Source organism: Typopeltis vanoorti, chromosome 9 (genome assembly GCF_054136105.1).
Source record: "Typopeltis vanoorti isolate ZY-2024b chromosome 9, IOZ_Tvanoo_1.0, whole genome shotgun sequence".
Lineage (NCBI taxonomy): Eukaryota > Metazoa > Arthropoda > Arachnida > Uropygi > Thelyphonidae > Typopeltis > Typopeltis vanoorti.
The window spans coordinates 91,636,569-91,650,773 of record NC_143557.1 but is presented as its reverse complement, the minus strand read 5'-3'; the positions used below and the strand labels follow the sequence as shown (position 1 = coordinate 91,650,773).

At 38.3% G+C, this 14,205-nt stretch overlaps 1 protein-coding gene across 1 annotated transcript in view; it reads left to right on the top strand.

The window, feature by feature from the left end:
• The first annotated feature begins 1,602 nt into the window (after window positions 1-1,602).
• The window catches only part of Spg7 (SPG7 matrix AAA peptidase subunit, paraplegin), a 299,389-nt gene continuing 286,786 nt past the window's right edge, over window positions 1,603-14,205 (top strand). The window contains exon 1 of the mRNA XM_090397373.1: window positions 1,603-2,170. Within this exon, the coding sequence (XP_090253499.1) occupies window positions 1,877-2,170 (294 nt within the window). The 5' untranslated portion in view covers window positions 1,603-1,876. The remainder of the gene's footprint in view (window positions 2,171-14,205) is intronic.

Genomic DNA, 14,205 nt, shown 5'->3' with positions numbered 1-14,205 from the left:
CACTTAATTTGCTCTCTTTTAATCTGGGAAATCTGTTTAACATTTTCAATTATCTTTATTTATCATTCAGTATACATTAGTCTTTGCTCTTTAAGTTTCTCATTTCTTTATACTGATTCAAACTGTCTTCTATGTTTCCTATAGTTTCCAGGTTTTTAAGTTCACCGTATCCTTACTTAGTGAAAACCATTGTAATTACCTGACCATGTTCTGACAATATGATCTCTGTCTGGATGTTGAATGGCTGCCGATATTATTATTGTTATTACAGGCAACTTCAAGGAGTCCTTGGATATTTTGCTGAAGTCCCCAGACATCAAGTCAAGAATATTTTAGCATTTGCACAATAATTTTCATACTTTGCTTTGAACTCGTTCAGAGTCATGGCATTCAGAACAGAATCTGGCAACCTATTTCACTCATTCACCACTCTCTCCAAGCAAAAAACCGATTTCTAACCCCCTTCCTAACTACACTCTAACTCGGTTTCCATCGATGGCCCCTAGTTGTCTCACAACCACACCTGTTCTGAAAAATTTCTTCTGAATTAATATTGTAAAAATCCCTCAGTAATTTGAATGTCTCAATCATGTCACCCCTTTCCCTCCTATCACCCAGTTTGTGTAATCCACAAATCTTCAACTTGTTCTCGTACGGTTCATTCCATTGACCTGCTACTACAATCTTGGTCACTCATCTCTGGATCCTCTCAACCTCCTCCCCATCTCCAAAAAACCCTGGCACCCAGTATTCAAGATGGGGTCTTATCAAAGCTCGATAAAAAGGAACAATAACCTGCTTGTCAGAGTATTCTTCAGTAATCAAGTGATCTGATGAGCTGCTTTAACACTTTTGTTATGTCCCCCCTAAACTTTAACTTCCTATTAATACTCGCAAGTATCGGCCTTCGTCAATTTCCTGGAGTACGGTTCCACCGATGTAGTATACTGCTGATAATCTTTTCGCCCCAAAACCTTACAGCTTGCCACATTAAAATGCCATGCTTTCTTTCCCCTTTGCCCAATCTTCCTATCTGTCCAAATCATGCTGCAAAATTTGCAAATGTATCCAAATCATCCTTCAAAATATCACATCCAACAATTCACATGCCCTATCCTATCTATCTCAATGGCTTTAACAGGCCTTTAAGGCCCACAGCCTTCCAAGCATGCTTGGATTTCGTAACCGAAATACGAGGATAGAATGGTCACACCTATGCCTCAAGGTATTCTTGCTGTATCCCTGTGTGTTCAAGGGTCCGGTTTGCCTGCTTGCGGGATGAAAAACACCGGATAAACTGCGGAAAAAAACCTACTGCCCGCTCCCAAGACCAGCTAACTTGGCTATGGCTGAGGAAAATCCTTCAGCTCCTCACGTCTCCGACGGGAATCGAACCTAGGACACTCCTTCCCCAGGCATATGGTTGCGAAGCGCAAAGCCACTAGGCTAACCGCGCGGACACATGCCCTGGAAGATTATTATAGTTTATTACATTATTTCAATGCAATTAAATTTTTTTCACAGATTCTGCCTTCATTCTGACCAATAATCCACTTGAGTGTGCTGTTGTCGATAAACATTTCGCAAAGCATGTGTTTAATGATGACTGCTAAGCGCTTAGTATCAAACTTGAGGAATGTTTGTAATTTGCTAAATGAAGATGAATCTTAAAAATACAGTAGCAGAGAACTTACAATTATCAAAAGAAGAATGTTTATGTGAAATATATATATAGCTGATATTACTGCTATTTGTTGAATTAAGATATGCTGTAGGAAACTGCTGAGAGTATATTTTTATTATTGTATATTATTCTGCTTTCTATTATACGAGCTTGTTTTTTAAAACAAACTCGTATAATCATAGTGTTTCAGGTATGATCCACTTACGCTTAAAGTCACTATTACAAAAACTGAATAAAAATAGACAACTGTATATTAAATTACTGACTAGTAAGGAGTGGTTACGAAACATTCAGCTTCTAAATGAGCGTGTATTACATTTCAGTAAAGAAAAATATGCCGTGTGTTCTGAACTCTGGTATTCTGTACATTCTAATATTCTTGGAACACACATGGTTGATTGGCTTGCTGGTGCTCCTAGTTCATACTTTTCGTTCGAAAGGAGGTATATCTCATTATTGAGACTTGGGATGCGTAGCACTAACGCGGTAAGATTTATTAAATTAATAATTAAAAGTTATGATTGCAATATAAATCAAAATCTTAATTCGTGTGGTTACTTTAACAGAACGAAAGAAAACGCCAAAAGTTCTACAAAAATGCTTATAATTAATAAATACCTGGATCTTGTCTAAAAGTAGTGCCAAGTTTGGATTCTTGGTACGCAATAAGATCCCCCCCCCGTTTACCGTATCTACAGGTTATAAAAATAAATGAAAATTTGAGTCACTTTCCCAAATATATCGACAGCAGGCTGCTGATATAACCATTTCTGTATAATGCATTTCAACTGAAGTTGAGTCAGCCAGTCTCATACAGATGTGGAAAGATTTTTCCTTCTGGAAACTTGAGTTGTTCACGTTGCTAAACAGTCAAACCAGCGAGAAGAATGTACAGCTTACAAATATAGCAGAGATGATTTACTGCCCTGTCATAAGCAGTAATAAGATTTCTGGGATGCTAAGTTACTTGGTGTGACAGGCCATTGAGCCCAATGTGGAAAAGGAGGATGAGATTTTTAAAATATCAGTTCATGGCTTTTTATTATCCATTTTCTTCTTCTAGATAGGCCCTGATGCTAGACATCTGGTATGTTTGATAGAAGGGCAGTTCTGTATACAAAAAATATATTAGCATCTTTGATTTCCTTAAATTGTTCAACAGTTTTTTTTCTTTTTTTCCCAGCATTATTCTCCACTAGTAACTTGGGTGGAAGGATAAAAATGAAAAAAAGTTATACTAGGTTTTAAAACCTGCAGAGTGTGCTTTTTATCAGAAATGCATATCAGCAGAGGCTCTTACAGAGGACAGCAATCAAATTAATGAATGAAGAGACACTACTTAACGAAATAACGCTACTTTTTCATAAAAGTAGTGTTATTTAGGCACCACAGTAGAGTCCTGGATTGATCATGAAAAGCCTACAAAGTATTTTTTTCTCATACTGTTCCTTAAACTTTTGTGTTGATGGACACCCAATTCCTCAAACAGCCCACTTCGCTCATTCAGCAGTTTCCATGTGAAAAATCTTGCCATTGCATCCTTGCAAACCACACTCTCTTGCTCACTTTCCAAAGAAGGCCTTTGCTGTTCTTTTTTGCTAAACTTTTTATGTGTATTCTATTAACTTGATACCATCTTGGTTTCCCACCTTGCAAAATTTTCTGCCACCACCTCTGTCTGTGTCATTCAGGTTACCAAATTTGAGGTGGCAATCAGTTATGGTTATATTACTGTAAGATAATGCATGTAACTAGTGACACATCACTGGTTACCTGCATTCTTTTACTCTGTTGAACTTTTTTTCTTTTTTTTTTTAAATGCGACTGCATTTTATGAAAGATTGACATAATGCTGTAATACATTAGTACTGTGGGCAGGATAAAGATTTTTTTAATTTATTTTTTGTATTTGTATTATTTATTTTTTATATAATATAGACACCCTGCTCTAGAGATCAAACAGGGAACTTTTTCATGCCCTCAATAAGTAAGACAGTTTTGCATAAGGTGATGGACTCCTGAAGACACTCAAACTTCTATGTCCCTGATGGTATTTGAACCTGTTGATTGGAGAGTGGGTATGTTAACTGCTCATTAACCATATGCTACTCTCTTTTGCCTCTCCATCAACTAATCACTGGCTTATTATCCATTCCCAGTTATTCCAGTTTATATCATAATAGCCTTCTGTGGATATTTTCATATATCTTTTCCATGGCCACCAGTGTCATGGTATAACTACTTACCTTATCTAATTATCCTTGAGTTTGAGGTTATGAATATGAATTGGTGAGACCTGATTTGTGCATACATTTAACAGATTTACAGGGTACTGGAATTTGCTGTTGGTAGTTTTGATGAGTAGGTGTATGTGTAGAAAGTCTGTGCTGTAGAAAAAACTCTAATCTCTTTCTCTCTGAAAGAGAGCAGAATGAATTGTTGAAAAATATATTCTTAGTCATCTTGATTGCAAACTCTCTCCCCCTCTCTTTTCTGCATACAATCAGAAATTTTTAGAGTGCCTTTATGAGCACTGCCTCAGGTATGAGAACAGCGTTCTTTGAATAAATTTGCAATTAAGTACAGTTCAGTTTTGCTCATCTTCTTCTTCTTTTCCAGTAATAGGCCTAGTGGCCTGTTATGGTCTCTTCCCATCTTTTCAAAGGGCTGTCCTCTATTCCTCCCTTGAAGTCAATATCTCTGGGGAGTCTTTCACTCATCCTTTCTGTATGTTGTCTCCATCTCACTCTATAAAGATTGATGTAGTCTAAAACAGATATCATCTCAAGTTCCTTTAAGATATCACTATGTTTTTTTTCAATTTTGTTAATAAGTTAATAAATTCTTGAAGCAAAAGATAAAACCTAGCTTCCTGGATATTAAAGCTCTTTTTGGATACTACATGTAATATGCTCATGCCAAAGTTTAGAGATTAAAGTTATTCCAAGAAGAAGAAGATGAATGTGCTATCTCTAAAGATTTAGATATTATTGAAATTAAGAGTGGGAGAAGAGTGTGCCCCCATATGAAACCAGAAATGATTATTATTATTACGTGACATCTCCAAGGAGTCCAAAGGCTCATCGAGGGGAGGGCACCTGCTCTACAACTCTCTGTCTCCACCATTGAATCCATCACCTAAAGCGAACCACATCATCTACTGCCCACCACCACCACTAGTATTTTCATAGACAACCAAAAACATCCATGCCCACGGCAGGGATTCGAACCCGCAGCCTTTTGGCTGGAGAGCAGATATGCTAACCACTCAGCCAATCAGGCTGATTCAGTGCAGATAGTCCAGATTTTGCTGATTTTATGTAATGTAATGTTTGTCAAATAAGAAACTGGTTTTGTATTGGCATCACCAAAACAATTTATGTTAGCATCATTGGTTAACAAGGTTATCAGATCCCTTAGAATGATTATGCTAGAATGGTCTGGAAACTGGTATTTAAGATTGCTAGTGCAGATAGTCCAGAAGGATAGAATTATCTTGTACTTTTCACTTATCAGTTTCATGTATTCACATCAGCAAAACAATTCGAGAACAATACTGGAGGTGGGGAGGGAGAAGTTCTTTTGATATGTGGTCAGCAAAGCAAAGAATGATTATAGAAGGATAGTATTAGTTTATTTATTTATGCTTATGGCTACATGAAACTGATAAGTGAAAAGTACAATCACAATTTCCAGAAAAAATGATGAAAATCTTAACATAGAAAAGTTCATTACATAAAAGGCACAACCTGCTTTCTAAGTCTTTTTTTTTTTTTTTTTAAATAAAGTAAAAGTGACTTGTCATAATTAAGCCAGGGACAATTATCGTCCTGCTGCAACAAGTATGACAAGGCTGCACGTTCTCACAACACTTGACAACATAAATGTAGCTGTATCTGAGGTTTAACTAGAGAGCAGTTGTGTCCTGTGTGAGAAAACTTGATCCATTAGAGGAAGCCCATTTCACATTGTATCATAATCTTCTAACATGAGGAGTTCTGCGGATACTATGACAAGGACTATGAGAGTGACTACGAGAATAACGTCTTCGTGGTGAGACGGGACCGTGATCTTCTGTTTCCTCCATAACCACCACCACCAACATACCAACTGTAGGTCAAGGTCCAGGCTGAAAAGCCAATTCAAGGCCTCATCTGTCACCTTGTGGATGTCCTGTAGGCCACCACCGTGAAATTGGCACCTTGGGCAGTCATACACAATATGAGTAATCGGCTGAGCTACAGGAGAACAATCACAATAAGGGTGATCTGACAGCCACCCCCATTTATGTAGAAGGTAGCCACATCTGCCCTGACTAGTTCTGATCCTGTTTATTGATGACCAAATCTTTCTAGCAAGATCAAAATCAGGCTGCGGAGCACAGGGATCTTCTACCAGGAATCCGTTTGTTGGGAGATTGTTGGACCAATATTCTCTCCATATGTCAGATATTGATGGCAGTGCAGCTGAAGAGAGTTCGTCCATGGACCAGAGAGGCTTTCTAGATTTGAGGCGAAGACTAGGTGGGTTTATGAGAGTCTGGGGCACGGGAAGGCTGTCTCAATTCCCCCCCAGTATTAGTTGATGAAAATAGTAAACAGCTATACATTGCTGAGGATGATTGAAATATTTTATGTTGGTGAGTATGACATCAGACAAATCACGAGGGAAGACATAGGAGGGACTATAAGTTATCTCTTTGTTATCCCCCCCTTCCTCGGCACTCTTTCTACTAATTTATCCCCTTTATCCTCTTAAGGGCTTTATACAATGGCATGACAACTCTGTCTCTGCAGGTCAGCATCCTGCTCAGTATTGCGGCAATCATTTGGGTTACCTTCACTACCTTTGCAATATGTTCCCCGAATTTCAGGTTTCTATTAATCATCACCCCCAGATCCCTTGCCTTCCCAACTTTCTCCAACAGAGTATGCAACCTCCTATCAGTGTATCACAAACTTCAAGACTTTATATTTATCTGAATTAAATTGATATCCCATTTATTTGCCTATCTGTCCATTTTATTCAAATGTGATGTAGGCTAATATCAGAATGGAAAACTGGACAATGAGATTTATTTGTGCTTGTGGTCCCACAGAAGGTTCTAATAAGGAAGAAGTAGAGGAATTTTTTGAGGCATTAGAGAAGGCAGCTGACACAACTAAGAAGGATAAGTTGGTCCTTGTTGCAGATCTAAACAGTAGAGTAGGAAATGATTACTAGACATATAAGAATGTTTTGGAAAAATTTGGAGAAAAGAGCAAAGCTACATAATAATGGTAAGCACCTGCTGGATTTCTGCTCAGAACATAGACTAGTTATTACTAACACCATATTCCAACATAAAAATGCACACAAATTCACATGACAAGAAGATACAAAGAATTAAGAAAAATCTCGTTGGCTGTTATTGTCAACAGTGATATTTTCCCACTGTTTCAGGACACAAGAGTATACAGGATTTGAAATAGGAAGTGATCACTATTTAGTGTTGAACAGGATAAAATTCAACTTCATATTGAAAAGAATGGTGTGTAAGAAAGTTTTGAAATCAATCAAAGTTGGACAGCTATCAGATGTGAACTATTGACTCAAATACACAATCATTATTCAAGGAAAATTGCAAGAATTTGAAAGCAAGAACCAAATCTTGCAGCTTCAGTGGCAAACTCTAAAGAAAACTTTGATTGATTCAGCCATAGAAGCATGTGGTGAGGTAATTTGTAAGGATATAAAAAAATCAGAACTGCTCCATGGTGGACTCAGGAAGTTAAAGAGGCAGTCAAGGAAAAGAAGAAAGCATATTGAAAGTTCCTGGCAAGTCACCTTGTGCTCTTAGGGAATACAGAGAAAAATGTAATAAAGCAAAGCATTATGTAAAATTAGCAAAACAAAATCCCTGGGAAGACTTAGAGAACATTGAAAATTAATATCAGAAAAGTGGTAAAATATTCTGGATTCTGTTGAAAATGCTCAGAAATTGAGGAAAGAGTACTAAAAGGAATTAGAGATGATAAAGGGGTTTAGGAAAACTGAAGATAAAGATATTCTTGATGTATAGAGTAATTACTTTGAAAGTTAATTGCTAAATGAAACAAGCAGTGACAGCATGGTGGTAGGAAACACTCAACTAGAATGCCATCTAGAATATATATCTGTACTTGAAGTAGAAAAAGCTATCACAAATCTGAAAGTAGAAATGGGAAGGTAGCTGGAGCGGATGATATTTGACCAGAAATGCTCGAGTATGGAAGTATAAAAGTTTTAAAAATGGCTACACTTCACAATTCAGAAGGCCTGTTCAGAGGGTTGAGTTCCATATGATTGGAGTAGAGTGCCATACTACCCATCTATGAAAAAGTGAATAAAGGTGAATGTGAAATTATTATTATTTATTATTATTATGGGTATCTCCATGGATTCAGTAGACTCATCGCAGGAGACCCAAACTAACAAAACAATATCTGTCATATCTGTTCTTTAATTCATTTACCGACGAAGAACTCACAACTGGGTCAGGCAATGCATTTCACTCATTCACAACCCTCCAGGCAAAAAACCTTGTTCTCACACCCTTGTTAACTACACTTTTCTTTAATTTCCAGGGATGACCTCTTGTTCTTCCATCACTATCACACAGCTGAAACATTTCTTCTGCATCAATCCTATAAAAACCTTTCAGTAATTTAAATGTTTCTATCATATCTCCTCTTCTCTGCCTATCAACCAACCTCTGCAATCCACAAGCTCTCAATCTATCAATGTAGGGAGCATTTTTTACATCACTCACCAAATTAGTCACTCTTCTCTGAACCCTCTCCACAGCCTCCTCATTTCCAAGGAATCCAGGTGACCAGACCTGAGCACAGTAATCCAAATGTGGAAGTATCATCGCTTTATAAAGGGGAATAATAACCTCTTTATCTCTGGATGTTAGTGTGTTCCTTAATAACCAAGTAATCCTGTGTGCAATCTTGGACACCTTAACAATGTGTCCCCTGAACTTCATCTCCCTATCTACCAACATCCCTAAGTCTCTAGCCTCATCAATCTCTTGGAGTACTGTTCCAACAATGTAGTACATAGCTGGTAATCTTTTAATCCCAAAATGCATAACTTTACACTTTTCCACATTGAACTGACATCCATTACCTTTTGCCCATTCTACCAGCTTATTTAAATCATCCTGCAAACTTTCAACATCAGCTTGATTTTTTATTGTGCTACCCAACTTTGCATCATCAGCAAACAACTGAATATCTCCCTTGAAGCATTTCCTATATCATTTATATACAAATTAAACAACAATTCCCCAAGCCCTGAGGCACACCACTGGTCACCTGCCTCATCCTGGACTCTGCTCCTCCATACACCACCTTCTGGTATCTCTCCATGAGCCATTCTCCTATCCATATTACCAATTTAGTATCCATTCCCATCTACTCCAATTTGCGTAACAGTGTTCCATGGGGTATCCTGTCAAAAGCCTTAGCAAAATCCAGAAGTACCACTGTGTAGCCAGTTCCTTTGTCCAACTCAGATGTCATTCTGTTATGCAAAGTTAATAGATTGCTAAGGCAGGATCTACCTTTAACAAAACCATGTTGGCCTCTAGAGTATCATATCCTGATCCACCCATTCTTGAATTTTGTCTTTAACCAACTTTTCCAATACTTTTACCACTACTCCTCAGATGGTGATTGGTCTGTAATTAACTACTGCAGTTTTAGAGCCACCCTTATTCTTATTATTACTACGGGCTACTCCAGGAGACCTTAGACTCATCAAGGGAGGCCCTAAACATCATGTTCACACAACTGTTCAACATTCTCACAGTATCTATCATACCTTGCCTTGAACTCGCTCACTGTCATAGCACCCACAACAGACTCTGGCAGCTTATTCCACTCATTTACCACTCTAAAAGTAAAGAACCCAGCTCTAACACCCCTGCTAACCATGCTCTTGCCCAGCTTCCATGGGTGTCCCCTAGTTCTCCCACCACCAGTCCTGATCTCAAAAATATCATCTGAATTAATCCTATAGAATCCTTTTAGCAATTTGAATGTCTCAATCATATCTCCCCTCTTCCGCCTCAACTAGTTTCTGCAACCCACAAATCTTCAACCTGTTCTCATATGGTTCATTCCATAGACCTGCTATCATCTTAGTCACTCGCCTCTGGATCCTCTCCACCTCCTCCCCATCAAGAAGGAACCGAGGTGACCAAATCTGGGCACAGTAGTCGAGATGAGGTCTTATCAGGGCTCGGTACAGAGGTACAATAACTTACTTGTCTCTGCTCGTCAAGGTATTTTTCAACAACCAAGTGAGTTGATGAGCTGATTTAGCTACTTTCGCAATGTGCCCCCTAAACTTCATCTCCCTATCCACCAACACTCCCAAGTCCCTGGCCTCATCAATCGCTTGGAGTACAGTTCCACCAATGTGGTATACTGCTGCTAATCTTTTCACTCCGAAATGCATAACCTTACATTTTGTCACATTAAATTGACATCCATTCTCCTTAGTTCAGAACTCCAATCTATCTAAGTCATCTTGCAAGACTTTGACATCTTCTGCGTTCACTATCGCCCTACCTAACTTTGCATCATCAGCAAACAAATGAACTGTCCCACTTAGACCCTTCCCTATATCGTTAATGAACAGATTAAACAGCAGTGGTCCAAGAACAGAACCCTGTGGCACACCACTAGTCACAGGCCATCTTTTGGACTCTACTCCTGAATAAACTACTCTTTGATATCTCTCCATCAACCACCCAGCTATCCATCTCACCAACCCTATATCCATTCCCATATGTTGTAGTTTACGGATTAGAATTCCATGTGGTATCCTGTCAAACGCCTTTGCCAGGTCCAGCAGTATCATTGTAAACCCATTTCCCATATCCAATTCAGCCGTCAAATTGTTATAAAACTTGAGCAAGTTACTGAGGCATGATCTACCCTTCACAAAGCCATGCTGTCCTCTGTACAGTATCTCATTTTCATCAATCCATTTCTGTATTTTTCCCTTGACTACTTTCTCCAAGACCTTGAAACGACTCCTGATATGCTGATCGGTCGGTAATTTGCAACCATAGTCTTGGATCCTCCTTTATGCAGTGAAACTATTTTCATTTCTTTCCACGCCTTTGGGACTAAGCCAGACCTGAGACTCAGATTAAACAACATGGTCAAGGGCACTGATAATTCATTAGCCGTCGCTTCATGCAAGACCCGTGCCGGTATACCATCCAATCCCACAGATGTATTCACATTAAGGTTCTGTAATAGACTATTCACCTCCACTTCATTCATCACAATTCCCGTATAAACTAATGGTTCCTTCATTTTTTCAACGTCACCACCTGGATGATATACTTTTGCAAAGTGCGTGCTCAGTAATTCCACTATATCGACTGGTTCAGTGAACTCTTTACCATCGTCATTCCTTAAAATCATTTTGCCATGTACAGTTTTTTTCTTGCTTGCAGCATATTGAAAGAACTGTTTGGGATTCTCTTTTGCTTGCATAGCTAGTTTCCTTTCATAATCGGCTTTTGCTGTTTTTACCACACTCGTTACCCTTCTGGCCTGCACTTTATGCCGTTCGTGTGCCTGCAGGTCGCTCCTTTCTTTAAATTCCATCCATAGTTGTTTCTTTTTTTGCTGCTCAAGCTTAATGGTGTTATTCATCCATTTAACCCCTCCTTGTTTCACTATTCGGACCTTAGGTATACAATCAGCCATAACCTCCTGTAAATGCTCTTTGACCACTTCCCATGCTCTATCGACATCCAGCCCTTGTCAATCTCCTAAGCTTGTCATACTTGCCAGCACGGTAATTCCACATATACCCTGTCTTAATCACAAATTGCACACCTTTAGCCACCTCCCAGGTCAAGACCTTATGATCACTCTCACCAATAGGTGGCAACATGGTCATATTCATTAGTCAAATTCTCAGATACTATTACCAGGTCAAGCACTCTCACACCCCTAGTATTTTCAATTACATGCTGTTTCAGATAGTTCATCATCAAATTCCTGCCATTTGATTTTCATCAAATACCATCAAATTCATCATCAATATCCTGTACACTCCTTGAGGGTGTACAGGATATGACAGTACCACATGAAAAAATTACATCATTACTAACTTCCTATCTACAATTTTCCTCCAAATCAGTCTGTTACTTGTCAAGGATCCAACATTATCAGATCTTATATTTCTATCGTCTAAGGCTCTTTGTACCGTATCAATCCACCTATATCTTGGTCTTCCTCTGGGTCATTTTCCAACCTGGCAGAGAACACTTGTTTTGTTAATCTTTCCTCTCCCATTCTATTTAAGTGAACATACCATCTGAGATTAGCTCTGCTAATGCAATGCATTCCTGGATGCTGACAATGTCAAGTTCTTTCCTAATATCCTCGTTTTTAATATGATATTGCCACTGATGCCATCTGTTCACGCCTATAATCTTTCTCAGGACTCTCATATCTGCGGCCTCCGGTCTTTGGGCAAGTGTTCTACTTCTGACCCAGCTCTCAGATCCATAAGTTAAAACTGGTTTGTACACTGTCTTCTATACAGCTAATTTAGTGTTCCGACTAATTTCTCTCTTATTCCATATGAATTTATTCAATTGACTTCCCACCATACCAGCTTTTGCTGATTCTGTTGTCTATTTCTATATTTAATTTACCATCTTCTAAGTAGCTGAAATGGTTTACTTGTTCCACAGGTTCTCCATTCACAACACAGTTGACATTTTCAATGATTCTGCCTATTTTCATTGTCTTTGTCTTTTTATTGCTGACCTTCATACCATATCTATTACAACAGCTATTCAATTTAGTCAGAGAATCTTGCAGACTTATAGCGGATTTATTTAGAAGTATAACATCATCCGCATAAAGCAAAGAGCTGACATTAACATCTCCAATTTTGATATCAGGTTTAATACCACATTCCTTCATAATGTGATCCATATAGATAATGAATAACAGAGGGGATAATGTACATCCTTGTCTCACACCAGATTTAACATTAAACCATCTTCCTGTACTTCCTTCAATTCTAACTGCTGACTCACAACTCAAATAAAAACTAAGTATTGCTTGATATAATGCCCCATCGACACCATATAAGTGCAGCGTATTGAATAGCTTCTCTCTTGGCACCTTGTCATATGCCTTTTCCAAATCGACAAAACTTAAATACAGATCTTTGTTATATTTCCATGCTTTCTCGACTATTTGTCGTAAAGTGAAGATCTGATCCTGACAGCCTCTATTTGGCCTGAATCCAGCTTGTTCTTCACCAAGCTTTTCTTCCACAATTCTTCTCAACCGTTTTTTCTCAAGTATACTTGCATAGATCTTGCCAGGAATACTCAGTAGGGAAATACCTCTGTAATTCTCACATTCAGTTTTATTTCCCTTTTTATATATGGGTACTATGAGAGCTATACTCCAATCATCGGGAATTCGTCCCTCTTGTCCAGGCTTTCTGAACTGCAGTGCAGCCACTGTAAGACTCTTATACCACCATACTTCAGCATTTCTGGTCGAATATCATCTACTCCTGCTGCCTTTCCACATTTCAAGCCTTTAATGGCTTTTTCTACTTCAAGTATGGATATGTATTCCTGACTGCATGCCTGGTCAGTGTTTTTTATCACTGTGCTGTCATCACTGCTTGTTTCATTTAGCAGTTTTTCAAAGTAATTACTCCATACTTCAAGGATATCTTTTTCTCCTGTTTTCATTTCACCTTTATCATCTCTAATTCCTTTTACAGCACTCTTTCTTCCATTCCTAAGCTTCTTCAACAACCTCCAGAATATTTTGCCACCTTCTTGATATTTATTTTCTATATTCTTGCCAAAGTCCTCCCATGACTTTTGTTTAGCTAGTTTTACACACTGTTTAGCTTTCTTACATTTGTCTCTGTATTCTGTAAGAGTAAAAGCTGACTTATTTGCCAGGAACGTTTGATATGCTTTCTTCTTTTCCTTCACTGCCTCTTTAACTTCCTGTGTCCACCAAGGAGTTCTGATTTTTTATCCTTGCACACAACCTCACCACCTGCCTCTCTGGCAGAATCAATCAATGTTTCCTTCAGAGTTTGCCACTGAATCTCCAAGGTTTGATTCCTGTTCTCAAACTCTTTCATTTTCTTTTCAATAATCTTTGTGTATTTTAGTCTACAGTTCACATCTGAGAGCTGCTCAACTTTTATTCACTTTAAAACTTTTTTACATGTTATTCTTTTCAATATGAAATTCAATTTTATCCTGCTCAAGACTAAATAGTGATCACTTCCAATTTCAAATCCTCTGTACGCTCTGGTGTCCTGCACCAGGGAGAAAACATCACTATCAACAATAACATAGTCAATGAGACTTTTCTTATTCCTTGCCTCTTCTCTCCATGTGAATTTGTGCACATTTTTATGTTGGAACATGGTGTTAGTAATAACCAGTCCATGTCCTGAGCAGAAATCCAACA